Source organism: Crocuta crocuta, unplaced genomic scaffold (genome assembly GCF_008692635.1).
Source record: "Crocuta crocuta isolate KB4526 unplaced genomic scaffold, BGI_CrCroc_1.0 scaffold26, whole genome shotgun sequence".
Taxonomy (NCBI): Eukaryota; Metazoa; Chordata; class Mammalia; order Carnivora; family Hyaenidae; genus Crocuta; species Crocuta crocuta.
The window spans coordinates 4324253-4344500 of record NW_027532249.1 but is presented as its reverse complement, the minus strand read 5'-3'; the positions used below and the strand labels follow the sequence as shown (position 1 = coordinate 4344500).

The 20248-nt window shown below is 49.4% G+C and overlaps 1 protein-coding gene across 1 annotated transcript in view; it reads left to right on the top strand.

Annotated features, from left to right (window-relative positions):
• The window catches only part of MTCL1 (microtubule crosslinking factor 1), a 122055-nt gene extending 107600 nt beyond the window's left edge, over nt 1–14455 (top strand). Inside the window, 5 exon segments of the mRNA XM_077778257.1 lie at nt 193–223; nt 226–449; nt 1773–1804; nt 5237–6776; nt 13256–14455. Coding sequence (XP_077634383.1) covers nt 193–223; nt 226–449; nt 1773–1804; nt 5237–6776; nt 13256–13450 — 2022 coding nt within the window. The 3' untranslated portion in view covers nt 13451–14455.
• Nucleotides 14456–20248: the final 5793 nt, after the last annotated feature.

The window sequence follows — 20248 nt, the reverse complement described above, 5'->3', positions numbered from 1 at the left end:
TGTGATTTTTTTTTTAAAAAAAGCATCTGTAATGTTGTGTTACTTTTGAAATTAAGGTCAGACCTTTAAGAACACTTACTTCTCAGTCTTTCCGATGGGCCCAAATGTAATTCCAAATGGGGGAGGAAGAGTGGCCTTAGGGAGAGCAAAAGAAAAGTGAGGCTAACTGTTTACATGTTTAAAACCCTCAAGTTGCAGAAAGAGAACAGCCCCCGGAGAAGCGGNTTGCCCACCCGGGAAGCCCCCGCATGCCCCGCCCCTTGGGGGTGTGGCCCTGCGCAGACACAGACTCCACCCCATTTGAAGACCGGCCGCTGTCCAAGCTGAAGGAATCCGACAGGTGTTCAGCACGGGAAAATCTCTACCTGGACGCCTTGTCCCTGGATGACGAGTCAGAGGAGCCTCTGGCCCGCGGGCCCCAGCGGGAGTTCAGGAACTGCCTCCCCTCGGTCAGCTTGGGATTTGGGGTCCAGTTAACTTCTGCAGGACCTTGGGGGGGGGGGGGGTGGGGGTTTGTCAGGAAACCTGGCCATGTGGTCTGCAGGCTCCAAGGCTTTGCACGAGGCGGTGTCTGGGTTGGGTATACATGAAACGTTCACACTTAAGAGCTTTGCTTGGTGGTCCTGACCCCAGACCCCTAGCATGTGCTGTGGTCGAGTGCACTCTGCCACCACGTCTGGGGTTCGAAGACACAGGACTGTGTCCTCTGAACGACAGGCCCTCCCACATGAGCAGGTCCAGCAAAACACACAGGAGACAGTTCATTCTGGGAAGCATAGGTCTTCAACCTCTCTTTAAATCATAGCAGCCTTCTGATTCTAAACGACTTGCTGGTAACAGTAAAATCAGCTCTAAAGAAAGTGCTCACATTTGGAAATAGTAAGTGTCACTGAACAATGACGTGCTATAAATTCTTGTTCTGTGCAAAGGGGAAAAAACAATCCAACACTGAGAAGCCAGGCGTAAATTAGATCAGCAAATCTGTGAGCTAAGCTCTGGGCTGAAATTTCCACGTCCAACATTAGGTTTTCCTGGCCACACCCTTTCAACAACTAGGTTTTAAAACCGGGTTTGTTTTTAGGAATCATTACATGTGGGTCAGTTTAAAAGTTGCTGTACCTGTCATTGAACCTGTCCCAAACACTTACCAGACTTCAAAGAGTTCTCATCAAGTGGTGTTGAAATGTGGGTCAGTCATACTTGAGTTAGGTGTCTGTGAGGTCATGTACCTTCTCAGCAGCATGTAGCCAGGTGGCATGACATCACCAATACGCCACCCTGTTTGATCTATCAGCAACTCCCGTGGTGTAGCTGCACAGCAGAGAGAAAGCAGACCGGGGTGGGAAGCCTGCCCTGTCCCAGCTCCAGAGTGACCGGGGCCCCACATTGATTGGTACAGAGCGGAAGTCATAAGTTCACCTCTGATTCCAAATGGCCATGCTTACAACCAAGAAAGTACTCACACGTAAGAAGGTTGCATCAACTTCTTCAGCGAGGCTTAACCCAAACACACACACACACACACACACACACACACACACACACACACACAGGCTCCTTCCAGGACTGCGGGAGCTCCAATCGCTCATCACCCTGTGGGTTCTGGTTTTTATTATTGTAGTTCAAAGGGCTGAGCTCTCCCAACCCGAACTTGGCCTTGGTGTGCATTTTAAATGGTATTTTCTTATGGAAGAAGAGCAAAACTTAGCAAGTCTCAAGTGCCTAGGCAGCCAGTTTTAACTGACTCAGACGATCTTATTTCTCCTTTATAGGAAGAAGAAAACCACAAGGGAAATCTTCAAAGGTAAGGAAGATTGATGAACAACACTAGTCAGGCTACTGAAATGAAAATCTTTTGGTCTTATAACTCTGTCTTGTCACTGCAGTCATGATATAACACTGTCTTCGAAATGACTTAAAGTAAGACTTCTGAGTAAGTAGTTGCTTTATTATGATTGATTCCATAAATATGGTTATCTTATGTCATTCACCACAGAAGAGCTGGAGACATGCTGTACTTGTGTGGGTGTTAGTGTCATGGTGAGAACAGTTACAGTTGTGTATTGTGTATATAAAGGAATGTTGTGTTCAGTGGGTTCTGAAAAGCCCAGAAACCCCTCTCTTCTCATTTAGTCTCGAAAGACTCTTTTTTGATGTGCTGCGAGGCATTTTATATACTGTGCACTTAAAGCTTTCCCAGGAGGATTTATTAAGATATTTCCTGGCAGTCAGGGTGCCTGGGTGGCTCCGTCAATTAAGCATCCGACACTTGATCTCAGCTCAGGTCTTGATCTCAAGGTCGTGAGTTCAAGCCCCTCACTGGGCTCTTCACTGGGTGTGGAGCCTACTTCAAAAAAAAAAAAAAAAAGAGAGAGAGAGAGAGAGAGAGAGACAGAGGGAGAGATTTCCCAACAGTAAACTTTGAAGTAAATACAAAGTAAGTGCTGTCGGTGGTGTTACTTATCATATATATTAGGCCATACATGTGATAGGATGTATCGGAAACAATACATCTAAGCAAATTTGTTTAAATTTAGACATCAAAAATACACAACTGTGCGGAAAGTACAAAGGTTTCCTGTACACAAGCCCCTGCCCCCAGCCCCACACACGTGCTTTTTCTTTATAGATGAATGCATGCTATTTCCACCACAGGAAATGTCTCCTCCGGGCAGTTCTCGGTTTCCAGATCTCTCCATCCCTGGTTTTCCTGTAAACTTCAAGTCCATGAACTACTGTCTCCTTCCCATTTTGGCCCATATCTGTTCGTCCCAAATCACCCAAAACCGCTGAGGCACGTTTCTGTCCTTCAGGCTCCGGCCTCACCATCATTCATGGGTTTTGCGGAGGAGTGGCCCACGTACTCTCCGTCCGGGACCCGCTTGACAGCACCTGTGCTGGTCTAGAACCCTAGGGATTTAAACTTCTGTTCAGGGTGTGCGGATATGAGTATGTCCCATGAGGAAGTGGTCTGGCTGCAGAGGCAGTGAGCCTGCGCACTTCTTCCCTCCCCTCCCCCTGCCCCATCAGGAGGGATTTCTGACCAGGGGGTCCAAACCTGAGCGGGCAGGCATGGCCAGCCCCACACCTCCTTCCTGGCCACCACTTCTTTGCCCTCGGAGGTGGGGGGTGTGACAAGCTGCCTGAGCACTCCAGCAACCTCCTGTCTTAGCATTTTGGAATCCCCATCACCTCACAGAAAACAGGCTTGGCCCTAACGGAGGGAGCAGGCAGGGAAGGGACACCCGAGCCCTGCTGGGGGATTTGGATGGGACCAACCAGATGGAATTTCTGCTTGAAGTGGTATTTGCACATTCTGGGCACACCTGTCACACCGTCCACTTCCCTGCTTTCCTCCATTTGGCCTCCGCAGATTACACTGAATACAGTTGAGCCTTGAACAACATGGATTGAACTACACGGCTCCACTTAGTTGTGGATTTTTTCCAGTAAAGACAGTACACTACTGTAAATGTATTTTCTCTTCCTCATGACTTTCTTTTCTTTTTTTTAATGTTTATTTACTTTTGAGAGAGAGAGACAGACAGACAGAGGCATGCGCGGGGGAAGGGCAGAGAGAAATACAGAATCTGAAGCAGGCTCCAGGCTCTGAGCTGTCAGCACAGAGCCCCGTGCAGGGCTCATGCTCACAGACGGCGAGATCATGACCTGAGCTGAAGTCCGACGCTTAACCGACTGAGCCACCCAGGTGCCTCTCATGGTTTTCTTAATAACATCTTCTCTTCTGTTGTTTCCTTTATTATAAGAATACAGTCTTTAATACATATGCAAAATGTGTTAATCGAGAAGGCTTCGTTCAACAGTAGGCTATTAGTTAAGTTTTGGGGGAGTCCAAAGTTATACATGGGTTTTTTTTAAGGTGNTACATATGCAAAATGTGTTAATCGAGAAGGCTTCGTTCAACAGTAGGCTGTTAAGTTTTGGGGGAGTCCAAAGTTATACATGGGTTTTTTTTTAAGGTTTTTTTTTTTCAATTTTTTTTAAGGTTTTTTTAAATTTATTTCTAGGAGAGAGGGAGACAGCGTGAGCAGGGGAGGGTCAGAGAGAGAGGGAGTCACAGACTGAAACAGGCTCCAGGCTCTGAGCCGGCAGTCAGCACAGAGTCCGACGCCGGGCCCGAACCCACGAACCGCGAGATCACGACCTAAGCGAAAGTCGGACGGACGCTTAACCGACTACGCCACCCAGGCGCCCCTATACATGGGGNTAACATATGAAATGTGTGTTAATCAACTGCCGATCTTACTGGTAAGGCTTCCGGTCAACAGTAAGCTATTAGTTAAGTTATGGGGGAGTCCAAAGTTATACATGGGTTTTTTTTAAGGTGTTTTTTTTTTTAATTTTTTTTTTTAAGGTTTTTTAAAATTTATTTCTAGGAGAGAGGGAGACAGCGTGAGCAGGGGAGGGTCAGAGAGAGAGGGAGTCACAGACTGAAACAGGCTCCAGGCTCTGAGCCGGCAGTCAGCACAGAGCCCGACGCCGGGTCCGAACCCACGAACCGCGAGATCACGACCTAAGCGAAAGTCGGATGCTTAACCGACTAAGCCACCCAGGCGCCCCTATACATGGGTTTTTGACTGCATGAGGGCCGGATCCCCTAACCCCCAGATGTTCAGGGGTCCGCTGTGCTTCACTAGAAGTACATCCAGTAGAGAATGAGGTCAGTGGGTGAGCAGGACCTCGGATTATAGCCCGGATGTTGTGGTGCCCACCCCCTGCCTGTATACCATCGGCTGGCTTGGGATCAGGACGGGGCTGTGTTCCTGTCACGCCACAAGTACCTGCCCCAATGCCTAGAACTCTGGAAGCTCCTGGTAGGTTAGGAATTGAAGGCGCTCATCATCCACGTTTCCTTCTTCCTGTGGAGCATCCACAGGCCAAAACGAAACCATTCCCAAGGGGGTTTGGAGCTTAGCGCTGACGGTCCTGGAGCCCTGCCTCCCTCCCACTTGTTCCCATAGTGTTTGAGGGTCACCTGTATTAAATTCTGACTCACACAAGGCTTCCGGAACCATTCCAGAACCATGAAAAGTCCATTAAACATCCACAGGGGCAGCTCAGGAGTGGAGAACATCAAACAGCTAGAGAGCGTTCTAGTCGTTCAGGTGGAGACTGACACACAGCAGGCACCCGTCCTGTGGGCAGGACACGCGTGTCGCGTGGGGTCTGGGGACAGCGGGTCAGCCAACACCCCCTTCTCTCCCATTTTTCCCAGGGCTGTGTCCGTGTCCTCCATGTCTGAGTTCCAGCGTCTGATGGACGTCTCTCCTTTCCTGCCGGAGAAGGGCCTGCCGGCTGCCGGCAGCAAGGAGGACATCACCCCGCCCCTGTCTCCTGATGACCTGAAGTACATCGAGGAGTTCAACAGCAAGAGCTGGGATGAGCATCCCCCAGAGCCCTGGGCAGACAGGACCGAGGTGGGGCGGGCAGGGAACGAGGCCAGCGCCGAGCCTTTCCCGGACTCCTCCTGGTACCTCACCACGAGCGTCACCATGACCACGGACACCATGACCAGCCCCGAGCACTGCCAGAAACAGCCTCTGCGGAGCCACGTGTGCGCCGAGCAGGCCGGGGTGCGGGTGCTGCACAGCCCGCCTGCGGTCCGGAGGGTGGACAGCATCGCGGGGGCAGGCGGCGAGGCCAAGGGCCGCTCAGAGCCCGAGTGCCCGTTTCCCACTAGCAGAGCCAGGGGGGGCACTGGAGACTCCAAGGGGGGCCCCTCAGAACATGTGCTTAGCAGGTGGCCCTGTGCCCCCAACAGGCACCCCCGAGACTACGTGGAAGGAGGGCTGCGGCCCCTCGAAAGTGCCCTCTGCGCCCCCCTGGGTTTTGCCTCCCCCCTGCACAGCCTACAGATGTCCAAGAACATGAGTGATGACATGAAGGAGGTGGCCTTCTCTGTCAGGAACGCCATGTGCTCTGGTCCCCCCAAGCCTCCTCTCAAGGACATGGCCTGCCAGACCAACGGGTCCCGGACGACAGGGACACAGACCGTCCAGACCATCAACATTGGTCTGCAGACCGAAGCCCTGCGCAGCAGCGCCATCACCAGCAGCCCCCACAAGTGTCTCACGCCAAAGGCGGGGGGTGGCGCCACGCCCGCGTCATCTCCTTCCCGAGGCCTTAGGAGCAGGCAGGTGGCTCCCGCCATCGAGAAGGTGCAGGCCAAGTTCGAACGCACATGCTGCTCCCCCAAGTACGGGTCTCCCAAGCTGCAGAGGAAGCCCCTCCCCAAAGCCGAGCAGCCAAACAGCAGGACCTCTCTGGGGCTGGCCCCAAAGGGGTGCAGCGAGTCGGCTTGGGCCCGCTCCACCACCACAAGGGAGAGCCCCGTGCACACCGCCATCAACGATGGCCTCTCCAGCCTCTTCAACATCATCGACCACAGCCCCGTGGTGCAGGACCCCTTCCAGAAGGGGACGCGGGCCGGGAGTCGGTCTCGCTCAGCAGAACCTCGGCCGGATCTGGGCCCAGGCCAGGACACCGGCCCCAGTTCCCGGGGACGGTCGCCGAGCCCCATCGGGGCTGGCTCAGAGACGTGGAGGGAGGACGGGGGAGAGGGCACGCCCTTGAGGCAGGACTTATCCGCTCCCCCTGGCTACACGCTCACGGAGAACGTAGCTCGGATCCTCCACAAGAAGCTGTTGGAGCATGCCTTAAAGGAGGAGAGGAGACAGGCCCCCCACGGGCCCCCCGGTCTTAACAGTGACAGCCACATGGGAGATACGGTCAGAGCTGAACCAGGGTCCATCGAGGTAATGAGGCTGAGTATTCCAACCCTCACCCTACCAGCTCTTCTGTTTAAATGCCAGGAAAACACGTGTAAGCCGGGGATTGTGCTAGGTCCTCCAATTTCAAGAATCTTTGTCCATAACAGGCTCTTGTGAGCTCGGAAGATACAGAGTTTATGGGAGACTGGAATAGACAGACACACAAGTCCTGAGCTACTTCTAAAGAAAAGTTCATTTTATTGTCCTCAGAAGATCACTGAGGACAATAAAATGAACTTTTCTTAAAGACATAGCTGAGGGTTTGATTTAGGTTTTCTCGTCTGACCTAAGTGATGGATGCTCGTGGGTTCTTCACGTGGGGTTATAATTCGCCCTCTTTCTCTGTGTGAATTTGTGTCCTAGATTTGTGCGTGTGTGAAGTCTGTGCTCCGTCCAGATCTTTACCTGTGATAATGCAAAAGGTGTGCCAGAGAGGGTGTGGTAGTGTGAGTGTTAGAACATTCCTCAGCAGGGACATTTGAGAATGTCTGGATTCCGGTGCTGGCTTCAGCATAGAATAGCAGTCTTCTGTGCTCCCCCAAATTCCATGCCCTCTGCGACCATGAATCTCCCCAGCAATAACCAGGTGAGGCAGATGGATAAGATCAAAATCCTGCCTTCAGACAATGTGATTATTACTATTCCCCTTTTCCTCACGTATTATCATCACATTATAGATGACCACACATATTGTCACCTGTTCTTATTATGCAATTATTATTACATCCCCCTTAACACTCACCAATCAGTCAACCTTGAATTTTGTTCTTTTTTTTTTAATTTTTAATATTTATTTATTTTTGAGAGACAGAGTGTAAGCAGTGGAGGGGCAGAGAGAGAGGGAGATACAGAATGCGAAGCAGGCTCCAGGCTATCTGCTGTCAGCACAGAGCCTGACCTGGGACTCAAACTCACAAACCGTGAGATCATGACCTGAGCCGAAGGCAGACGCTCAACCAACTGAGCCACCCAGGCACCCCGGAATATTGTCCTTTTTTATTTAAGCTTTTTTTTTTTTTTTTTTGAGGGAGAGGGAGAGAGAGAGAGAGAGAAAGAGAGAATGTGTGTGTGTGTGTGTGTGTGAGTGTGTGATAGAGAGAGAGAGAGTGAGAGAGAGCAGGGCAGGGCAGAGGGAGAGAGGGAGAGAGAATCCCAAGCAGGCTCCACGCTCAGTGCAGAGCCTGACATGGGGCTTAAACTCCTACATCATAGAGCATGACCTGAGCCAAAATCAAGAGTCAGACACTTAACTTACTGAGCCACCCAGGCGCCCCTGATTTTTGTTCTGATGCATATCCACATGCGGTATGTCCATACCATACCACTGTAAAAAACAATCCCCATTTCCACTTCATGAATGAACAAAACAAAACAAAGCCTGACAGTAATGTTGGGACTGGAGGGGTGACCGTGAGGAAGCACGTGCCCCCTGCCCTCAGTCAGACACTGTTTGGCCAGTGATCTCACGTGTAGACTTGAGGGTGAGGCTGACTCACACCAGCCCAGATGGACGGACTCCACACGGACTCCACACCTGTGCAATCCAGATACCCATAACCATTCTCCAAGCAAGGCAGCCCCTGCAGATGACAAGGGTCGGAGAGGAGAGAAATACACTCCCTGGGCCGCCCCACTGCTCTCCTGCCATAGCCCAGGCAGCCCTGGCTTCCCAGGCGAGGAGAGGGGGCAGTGTAATTCCTGTATCACCTACAGCCCCACATTTCCCCCTGGGTGGAGAATGATGGTTCCCAGTCTATCTCACCAAGGAGTATTCAATTCAGAATGTAGAGCTTAAATCTGAGGTAGGTCAAACCACATCAAATTGCCAGCAACCTACAGAAATGGCAATGCCTTTCACTCAACCCAATATTGATCGTATATCAGCCATGTTCCAAGCATATGAGTGTCCCTGATAGTTCCTGGCATGCTCTGAAAAGAACAGATCCCTTGGTTGAGGGTCCTCAGGTGACAAATGGGATCTGCTGTGGGCTTTTGTTACCCCCATCCCTCCAGGGCCCTCAGGTAAGTGACTCTGACTCACTACTGCAGAGGGTTTATTTGTGTGAATGTCTTACCTTCTTAGGACTCTGGAAGAGCCAGTCGAAATTGGGGCTCTGTCCCAAAGCATTAGCTGGATGTGTCTGTAGCGTCCATTAATATTAGTAACTGGAAATTAATTTTTAGGAACCAAAAAGGGCTTTGAGTTGCAGTGACTGCTCCAAGCAATCTATGGCAATAGAAAGACAAGTGCTTAATGGGTAAATCACAGCTCAAAGGCATGAAAATCATTTTATCAGCACAGCTGTGCCCTCCCCTTGCCACTATGGTCCTCTATAAAGTGCCTATTAGATTTTCTTCTCAGTGGCTGAGGTTGCTACCAAAGAGGTGATGGGCCACTTGGTAGAGAGCACAGCACATTTTCGGGGATTTGGAACCTGTGTGGAACACTCACTGGCAGAGATTAAGTGTCGTGGGCTCTTTTTCCCTTTTCTGTGGGAATTTTGCTTGTTCTAGATTCCAGTGGGATTAGTCCTTGTCTGAATTGACTTACTATATTAGACCCGTTGGAAACCCCTTTCCATCACTCCATAAACTATGTAATAAGTAGTTCTGGGCTTTCATTCCCAAATTGCCAGGACTAATGCTGATTGTCCTACCTGCCCTGAGTGCTCTTGTTGTGGACCCTTCCCTGAATGTTCCCTCAGACGCCTACACGCGGGAGGGAGATGACATGGGCATTCCCAGCCAGAGGCATAATGGGAAATCTCCCTTTCTTTTCTTGCTTCCGCTCCGTGGCTCTATTTTCCCTCTTTTAATATTGATTTTTTTTAACATTTTTTAAAAATATTTATCTCTTGTGAGAGAGACAGAGCGTGAGCGGGGGAGTGGCAGAGAGAGAGAGAGAGAGAGAGACAGAATCTGAAGCCGATTCCAGGCTCTGAGCTGTTACGACAGCACAGAACCCGATGCGGGGCTCGAACCCACGGACCATGAGATCATGACCCGAGCTGAGGTCAGACACCCAACCGATCAAGCCACCCAAGGGCCCCTATTGGTCCTCTTTCTCTCTTGAAGCCGTGTTTCCAGTTCTACCTTGCAGAGAAGCAGAGAGGGGATTGTGTTCTGGTGTGAAGGAAAAGAATAATCTGGAAACGCAGTGCTGTTCTTCCCTCCCGTGTCTAGTGGAAATCTTCAGTGTGAGCAGTGGTCACGTGTCCACTGTGACTGAAACAAACAGCAGTTAGTGCTCGGTTTCAAGTTAACAGTCGCACGACTTCTATCCCTCTGTGCACCAGAGGGTGTCTGAAATGTGCAATGCTGAAGGGCAGATCAGGGAAGAGCAGAAAGGAGGGAGACGTCTGTTGCTGCTCCATAGTGAGGGTCCGTCTGCGCTCTGGACCGACTAGACCCACGCAGAGAGGCGTGCGTACCTGCGAGTGCGCCTGTCCGCTTCTGCAGCCCTCACGTTTCTCCTGATAGCTGTCCCTGGAACTGTCACCGGGCTTGTTGACTTGAAACCTTTACTGTTCTTCTTTTTAAAAAAAAAAAAAAAGAAATACTTTCCAACCTACTTGCTTTTCTTTTCTTTTCTCTGTCTGTTCTGTCCAGAACCAAACTGTCTTACTAACTGCCCCCTGGGGACTCTAGGCCTGCCTGCCTCACGCCGTAAGTGCTTCCTACCTTCTCTGCACACCGTCTGGAAAGGCCATTCGTGTAACTCGGGGTTGGTATCTGACACTCAGAAACAAGGCCAGATCGTGCTGGGTAGATGTTCCCTGTCGGTAGAGCCCACCGCCTGTGCTGGCCTGGAATGCCGCCCCCTTCCGGGACAGACTGGCAGGGCCTAGACAGTCCCGTTTGTTCCACGGAGTGCCGACTGCTCGCTGTGAAGGTCGCTTACAGGGATGCTGCTGAGATTTCCGCCGTCCCGCACAGTTTGCAGCCCGTTGGCTTCCAGAGGGGTGCAGGGACACTGGAGAGGGCACTGTCTCCGGCACAGGGGCCTAAGCCGCGGGGGTCTGTGAGCCAAGTTTTTTTCCCAGTCGGCCTGCCTCTGCTCGCCAGCATTTACCAGGCACACGTACACGACCAGATGCCAAAATGAGGGGCGACCATAATGCGATGAGGCTTTTCTCTCTTTTTTCTACAACCACGTCAGAAGGAATAAATCCAAATGTATCTTGTCCTTGCAAGTGGTCGCCATAGGTGACATAGTAAGTGCTCAATTAATATTTATTGGATGACTCAACAACAAAGCCATCGCTTGCTCCAAAAAAAAAATGGTCTCATGGAATTGCCTTCAGGGCCTGACTCGAGCACTCGGAGGGCTAAAGCCTTAAGTGCAATTGGCTCTCAAAGACTAAAAGGGTGCTCCAAACATAAAAGGCCACATAGCCCATGGCAGGGGCCTCTCTGAGAAGGACAGGATCGTTTGCTTGTATGTGCCGGCATGTTATAAGAGAGAGTTCATTCCCTTGAACTCGTGGTCGCACGAGTTCCTGTAGGAGCTCCCCTTCCTGTAGGGCTCGCGACCAGATGCTAGTGGCGCCACGCCGTCTAATAAAAAGCCTGTTCTGGTTCGGCACCAGCCGTCTGGAAACGGGCTGCAGTGGTGTCGGAAAAAAACTATGGCAGCGGCCATACCAGTATTCAACACAGCCGCCCCACGTAGAACACACACAACACACTCATACTCATGCGCAGCACACAACATTCATATACAAGATGACACAGTGCACATATACACAACATACATGTGTACACATCATATACAACATACATACACGGCACATACAACACAACACACACAGAACATGTACAGCACATACAACACACAACATACACGGATATACAGCACTTACAACACAACACTCATACACAACACGATGCCATACATACAACATACATACACAATACACTATACTAAACAATACTCAAACACACAGCTCTTATGGTACCAGGAGCAGAGACACAAAAAGACAAATCAGTAGCAGATTTCCCAAGCCACGCATTCCTTCCCACCTACCCCTGTGCACGGGGCTGAGGTGAGCTAAGGACAACTCACCCTGCCTAGTTTGCATTTCAGCTATTTCAGGCCAGTTTCGTGGGCGAGGTCTTTCTGGTTGTCATGGCTCCCATCACCATAGCGCTTTGCTAATCAAGGCATCCCCATCCTATCCTATAACTTGCCATCACAAAGAGGCAGGGAATGTCTAGGAGTAGCCTCCAGAGTTAACGCCATTTTCTGCCCAGCCCGCAGGGAGGCAGGGACCACCTCACTCCATCGCTCTTCCAGAAGCACCAGGCTGGTGCTCCGCCTCCTCTCTGCCCCCTCCTCCTCACGTTGCCCATCTACATAGCCCACCAGTCTCTTCTCCGCTGTCACTCCCCTGCTCCGCGGATTTAACCATCCTCATCCTGGCCTCTGCACTTGCTTGTCACATCTCTGTCAATCCTCCAACGCCTTTCCTGACTGGCTCTGAGAGTCTGTGTTCTCTGTCATTCTTCATCACAGTGGTTTGCCATCTCAGCTTTTTCTTGTGTGAGTGTCACTTGGGCGGACAGGTTCCACCCTCTGGAACTCACGGTTTCCTCACGCCATCACCGCCTTTCCGTGCGCCAGCATATTCCAAGTTTGGGCATCCTTGTCTCCCATGCTGCAGACTGGGGACAAGCAGCTCCATGTTCGTTAACACCAGAAAAGGAACGGCCGCCCTGGAGAAGAAGTAGTATAGGGGGTGTGCACCATGGTTGAGTGTGTCCTGCGTTATCTGTTCTCCGAGGGCGGGGGATGCCTGTAACAGAGCACAGGCACACTCTGATTCCACTTTTTTAAACGCTGCAGCAAGGAACAGCCATTAGAGAAAACTAGACCGAAGTTAAAATTTCTGCCTGCAGTGTTTTCCCCATGGGAGTTTGTTGAACCCACTGCCAGTCTATTGGGTTATTCCCAATTGTTTATGACAATAGCAGAGTTTGTTTCGAGGTGAGTCTTGTTGTAATACAGCTGGATAAGTCATCGGTCTCTTAATGGGCCTCCAACAGACCAAAGCGCAGGGAGGCTGGCCTCTTAGGGTCGGGTCACTGTGGCTAACAGATCCTTCGGGAGCTCCAAAAGGTTGGGGTCAGCTGAGTCCGGATAGGACCAGGTGGCCTATGGCTTTCCCCACCATCCATAGGCTCCAGCCCAATTCTGAAGATGCTGCGTAAACACACCCATCTCATGGCATTGCCATATTTTGATCATAATTTGCTGTGTTCTCATTACTGTGTCATTGATCATCCGTGTTGAATTTTTCACTTACCATTTAAAGTTATCCTCCCCCAGGAAACTATAACTTTCCGAAGTTTCCCCTGGTCCATTGCATTTAACTCGAGTCTGTTGAGAAGTGTTGGAGAAGAGTCACCCCGCCAGTGCGTTGTCAGTCTGAGTAACCATGTCTTTTTCTTTCTCGACTCTGAAGGAACTACCTTGTTCCGCACTAGCTCCATCCCTAGAACCCTGCTTCTCCAGGCCCGAGAGACCAGCAAACCGTCGCCCTCCGTCCCGTTGGGCCTCACATTCCCCCACTGCCTCAGCGGCTCAGTCACCCGGAGACCCAGCCTCCTTGGAGGAGCTCGGAGACGAAGAGCCGCCCGGGGAGAAGACGCACCTGTGACGAGAGTGCAAGTTTGCATGGATCATCGGGGGAATGAGTCCCTGTAATTTGCATAACCACACCGTCGTCATCAACCAAGCTCCGCCCACAAGGAGAGATGCAGCTTTCCCAAGGTCAAAGAATGTTTTTTAAAACACACACAGCTGCTGAATGTCCAACCTGTGAACCTGAGATGTTTCTAGAACGAAACCGTAAACGTGCCTGTAATAACTTAATTTTTTTCATAGCTCAGAAAACTATTTTTGTCTCCATCTTTTTTACACACGGTATATTAAACAAATAAAAAAGCTAGGTAAGATATAAATAAATTTAAAAAAATAAAAGTTTTAAAGATGTACATTTTAAGAGATTCTGAACACCCTTGCGCTCAATACTGACTGCCTCTCTGTTAAATTTGCACTGTTATGTTTTGGTTTGGTTTATTTCCACGTTGAATTAGAGTGTTTTAAGTTAATATTATTTTGTCAGTGTTCTTGTTTTTTAAGAATTTTTGAAATGCTTCGGACTGTCTGATTCAGTGAACTTTTTGTAGTGAAAAAGCCATGAAGCTAGTCGACAAGACAGATATCCTCTCTACAGGAGGGGGTACACGTCAGCATTTTTGCAAAGGTACAGAGTCCTCAGCTGGGCTTACCAAATTCGCTGTATAATCCACATACTCTACTCGACTTGCACGTCTTCGGGTTCGAAGCACTGGGGTGCATGTACATACTGCTGTGTGGTCTCAACCAATGCGTAAGTGTGAGTCATCTGTCCCACCGTAACACGTTGTGAATTCCTCGTACTGTACTTTGATCGTTGTCCTCTTGCACTGAGATACAACGGCAATGGCATTTTTAAATTATTGTTAAAGATGAACTGGCAGTATACAGTGTTTACTCAAAATTTTCTTGTTTAACGAAAAGCACTACAAAAAGTCAGGAGGGTACCAAACTGGATCAAAGGATGGTGCCTCGGAGTCTGTATGAGACAATGATGAAGTACAAATAAAGCCTTTACAAGATGGCAGCCTCTTCCGGGACCTTGTATTTCACGTGCCCTCCATCCCTTCCTAAGGGCTCAAGCTGATGGTTTTCCATAGCCAGGGGAAGGAGTGAAGGGGGAGGTCATGTAAAAAAAGGCAACAGCTGCCAGCACATCTCCCTGGGGATACACCGCGTGTGTGTGTGTGTGTGCTATGCCACAGCTTCCCTGTTCTCTGTAAGAGCACCCTGAGGTTGATGAAGGGCACCTTCATTCTTGTGGAAAATATGGTGGCAGGTGTGAGGAAACTTACCCATGAGTCAGAATGTGTCCGGCCTCTCTCCCTTACCCCTCTTTGGGAAAGCGTGAGGGGCCAATCGCTGGGACGGTGTTGCCTCGTAAGATGTAGCCCAGCCTGTCCGAAAGTGACCGAGTAGGGGTTTACAAAGCGGTGAGGCTACCAAAGAGGGTAAGAACTACATCGGGCCGAAGCTTCCGGCCTCGGTGTTCTATTGACCTGACGGTGCTGTTCTTCTCTAGACTGGCTAACAGAGTAAGTTCTGTGCCCACCTTTAAGCTAAATATTTTCCCCCCGAATGGAAAATACCAACTGTTGGTGAGGACGTGGGGGTGCTAGAACCCTGGTGCTGGGGATTACAGAATGGTGCAGCCACCGTGGAAAACAGCGGGTTCTGAAGTTCAGCAGGATCATCTGCGATCCGGCAGTTGTGGTGGCAGGCCCAGAACAACTGAAAGCTGGGACTCGAACAGACACCTGTCCACCCATGTTCATGGCAGCATTATCCACAAAGCCAAATGGTGGAAAACAACCTGAATGCCAAATCGGTGAACGAATGATAAACAAGATGTGGTCTACACATTCACTGGGTACTGTTCAGCCTTAGGAAGGAAATTGTGGCACATGCCGCCTGCCGCATGCACGAATCTTGAGGCCATTATGTTAAGTGAAATAAGCCAGTCACAATAATAGTAACTATCGTATGGTTCCGCTTATATGAAATACCTAGAGTAATCCCATGCATAGGTACTGAAGGTGAAATAATGGTTGCCAGGGGTTGGGGGAGGAAAGAACGGGGGCGTAGTGTTTCATGGGTATAGTTTCGGCTTGGGATGATGAAGTTCTGGAAACAGGTAGTGGTGATGGTTGTGCAACAGTATGAATGTACTTAATGCCACTGAACTCTACACTTAAAATGATTAAAATGGTGAATGTTATGTGTATTTTACCACAATAATAACTTTTTTAATTTTTTAAAAATGTTTTTCATGTTTTTTTAAATTTTTTCTTTTTTTCCACAATACCAGTTTTTAATGCAAAAAACATCCCGCTTCACTACGCTAGACGTAGCTGCAAACAAAACAAACCGGCAAGTCACCAATGTTACTTTTGTGCCTACCCCGTGCCCACAGTAGATGCTGGAAGGTGCATTAGTGTTTCTCCAGTGGCAGCAACCACCCAGAAGGAAGAAGGAGAGTTGATGGTGCTCACAACTGAGAACGTGCTAGCTAGCAGCGAGTGCCGTCACAATCCAGAGCCTCCGACAGTGCCAGTCTGCTCCATCGCCTGCCTCTGCTCCCCTCTGTATGGCTTTATCCCAAGAGTCAGCTACAAGGGTCCCTAGAGGCTATTAGCTTACCAGCTCCTGGAGAAAGAAGACCTCTTCCCGGTAGCTCTAGCAAAAGCCCCAGGAGTGATAGATCGCCTGTGTCTCCTGAAACTCACACGTCTCGCCCTGAGCCAGTCGCTGACAGATTTACCCAGCAAAGGAGGACCACGGGGTTAGCAGAATAGAAGGGAAGGTGCCTGGCAGGCAGTGAAGGCTGTGTACGACTGTGGGGCAGCCCGGAGTTTAAAGAGAGGTCTGGTCATCACAGAGAACCTGCTATCTGGCTGGAGGAGATAAAATTCCCAAGCACAGCACCAAAATGCAAAAATGCTACAGTATAGGGATGCCTAGGTGGCTCAATTGGTTGAGCATCTGACTTTGGCTCAAGTCATGATCTACATACAGTTCATGAGTTTGAGACCCGCACTTCAGATCTTCTGTTCTCCTGTCTTTCTGCCCCTCCTCCCCGCTCTCTCTCTCTTTCTCAAGAATAAGTAAACATGAAAAAAGGGGGAAAAAAATTAAATGCTATGGTGTAACTCCTAAGTAAAGTAGGGCCTGAGTTGGACCTCGAGGAAGGACAGGATTTCAGCATGAAGGCAGGAGAGGTTGTTGGGTGGGTGAGCAGTGGGAGCAGAGCTGTGCAGTGGCGATAATAACTACATCTGAGTAGGACAGTGACAGACATGCTGAAGGGGCTGGCAGCAGACCCTGGAGTGAGCAAAGCATCAAGTGCCGTCACCATCCAGAGCCTGTGGCGCCAGGGCCCTGAAAGCCAGTTTGGAACTTCTCTGACCCTCCAATTCTCTAATAGTTGTGCGTATGGATTCTTGAGTCCATTTGTTGTGGAACTACGGAAGCTCTTGCAAAGGCAAGACTGTAAGCAGGTGAAATCCTGTTCTACGTTCCCGTCCAAATGAACGTGGCGGCAGCTCAGTGGGTAATCCTGGGCTCCGAAAGGAGAGCAGGTAGCATCAAGGGCCGGCCCGCAGGAAGTGCCCATTTATGTCTCCAGGAGCCATCTTCAGTGTGCCACTCGCTTTTGTGTCCTGAAGAAAGAGCCAGAAGCAGAAGCAGATTCCTGGAGCCCAGCTGGCAGCCCTCACACCATGAGCATGCCCTCCCTGCCCACATGGTCACGACCAGCCTAGCTACTTCTCATCGAGTTGCACTTGACCTGGGCTTTAAAAAAAAAAAAAAGCCTGGGCATTCCATAATTCTAATTTTTATTTAGTACATTGGTGTTTCAACCACTTTTGAATTAAACTTGCCAGAGTTCAGCATATTTCAAAAAGTAGTTGGGAAGTACAACTTAATCATTTTCTAACTCATGGATGATTTTTAAATTGTAAAATACACCTAACATGAAACCTACCATTTTAACCATTCTGGAGGGTACAATTTGGCGCATTTGGTACATCCACAGTGTTGTGCAGTCATCAGCACTGTCTAATCCTGGAACGTTTGGAGCTCCCCAGAAAGGAAATCAGCCTTTTGCAGTCAGGGTCCCCAGCCCCTGCTACCCATGAATCTGTTCTGAGTCTCTCTGGATTTCCCTGTTCAGGATATTTCATGTAAATGGAATCACAGAACATGTTGCCCCTTCTGTCCAGCTTTCACTCAGCGCAGTGTTTCTGAGGTTCATCCACACCATAGGGTGTTATGAGTGCTTCAATCTTTTTATACTTTTTATACTGTTCCATTGTGTTGAACACTGTATGGATAGACTACATGTTGTTTATTCATTCATATCATGTTAATGGTAACATGTCTATCTTGAAAACAAAAGGAAATGGTTTGGTAATTTTAAGCAACCTTAAGCATTCCCCAGTTGCCAAAAGGACACAGTCCATGAATAATTAAGACTCTTATCAATCAGCTTACATAATTGAGGTCTTTAACCTCTAAGTATAGTTGTTGCATGAAGCCACCAGTACATATTCGGCTCATCTTACTTTCCTTTGTTTTGCATTTAGTCCTTTCCACATCTTTCCTTGAATGCAATGTGCACTGGAAACCAGTTTAGCAAGAAATCAGGCTGAGTTATAAGTGAGTCGGTTGGCTGTTTGAGTGAATCTGAGGACACGGAGCCTGAGGACACCCTGGGTCACCAAAATCAGTATGGCCCTGAGAGTGGAAGAAGCCTGGATTCGAATTTTGGTTTGAATACTTAAAGCAATGCACGCAACCTTGGGCCATCTCTTGAAGACTCATTTGAAAAACAGAAACAATACTACCTGCTTCCCAGGCTTGGAAGGATTCAAGGTGCACTGGGTGCAAGATATTCTGCTCGGAGTTGCGAACACCAAATGTGAGTAGAAGACACTGTGTGTTCCAGTGATGAGAACCCGTAGCAGGCAGGTGTGGGTGTGATGGAGCGTCCTGGAAAGGCTTCTCTGGGGTGCTACCACGTGAGCAGAGGCCTGAGCAGGAAGCAGCTGTCGGGCTGTCAGCCGGGCAGAAGCCCTGGTGCAAAGTGGGGATGAGGAGAGGGCATGAGCCTGGTGTGATTCAGGAGGTGAATGGTGGCCATTGTGCCTGGAGCAAGAGGGAGAGGCAAGGGAGCTTGGGAAAGGCCCTCTGGTCCACAGGAAAGGGTTCCGATTTTCTGCTAGGTGGGGGGGAAATCCATTGGAAGATAATAAAACCCAAGAGTTACTTGTTAGGTTACTGTGATATAAGGATAGAAACAGGGCAAGGTTCGAAGGCTTTCTGGGAAAAGACAGTTGTGTTGACCCAGAGGAGCCTTGATGGTGGTTTGGACAGTTATTCTGCTTCTGTTATTCTTAGCAATTCCACCACCATGATCACCGTTTGCTGCCTGTCAAGAACTGGGCTTCAGAATCTGCTGCCGAGTATTCTGCCGCCCCCACTGCCAAACTCCAGGATATACCCCAGTTGTTCAGATACAAACTGAAGGGGGCCCTTGTTCATTCTGCTGCCTCTCAGGCTGGGCCTGCAGACCTGCCAATGGCCTTGGGCCAGGAAGAACCAGAATAACCGGTCTTCCCTCTTAGCTCCCATCCCTTCAGGGCGCAGAATCGCACAGCAAGGTTCACATTCCCATTTGGTTGCATTTTGTTTTGTCTTTAAGCTCTGATCCCTCAGAAGGAAGCTGGCACTTCTGAGCTGTGATCAATCATTTGTCAATTAATAAAAGTGGCTTGCCTCTGCAGAAAGACAACTGAGCACCCCAGACATGGGGATGGTAGGGGAGGGCTGGGGAGACAGTTACAGGTGCTGAACAACCTAACCAAAGACGATGGGTTAGAGGGCGCCTGGGTGGCTCAGTCCGTTGAGCATCGGACTCTGGATTTTGGCTCAGGTCATGATCCCAGGGTGGTGGGACTGAGCCCTGCTTCCGGCTCTGCACTGAGCGTGGATCCTGCTTAAGATTCTCTCTCTCCCTCCCTCCTCCCCTCTCCCCTGCTGGCACGCTCTGTCTCTAAAATAAAAGAAATAAAAGAATGGAATAGGAACACAAAGCGAGCCAACTTTGTTTTTCCGAGGCCAAATTCCATCCATTAGATTGAAAGAAGCCGCTCCATTCCAATGACAGAAGCTTCTGTAATGTCCCAGAGCGCTAATAAACTTTAGCAGGCCTCCAGGAGTCAAAACCTCAAAATCCCTATGGTAATCCTGGAGCAATTCATCATTCATCAGCCATGGCTCCCATTGGTCCCCTATAAATACACTTTTAAAGGATTAAAACAAAAACAAAGCTCTGAAGATACTCTGATGAAATAGGCGCACCTAAAAATAGCTGGTGGAATTATAAATTCTAGATTCCAAATTTCTGGAGAGTGAATAAGCAATAAGCAGTTCTCTATAAAAATGTTTATACTTCCTGAATCATTTTACCTAGGTGTATTTACCCCCCAAATAACCCCAATGAGATCAATGTAATTTGTAAAATAGATTTCATGGCAGCACAAATTATACAGTGAAATTTGGAAACAGGCTACTAAGTTATGGTCCACCAACAGGTTTGAATATTGTGCTCGTTCATTTAAAAGAGAGTCTTAATGAGGGCGCCTGGGTGGTTGAGTCAGGTTAGCATCCAGCTTTGGCCCAAGTCATGATCTCACAGTTGGTGAGTTCGAGTCCTGCGTCAGGCTCGCTGCTGTCAGCACAGAACCCACTTCAGATCCCCTGTCCCCCTCTCTATCTGCCCCCTACCCACACACTCTCTCAAAAATGAAAGTAA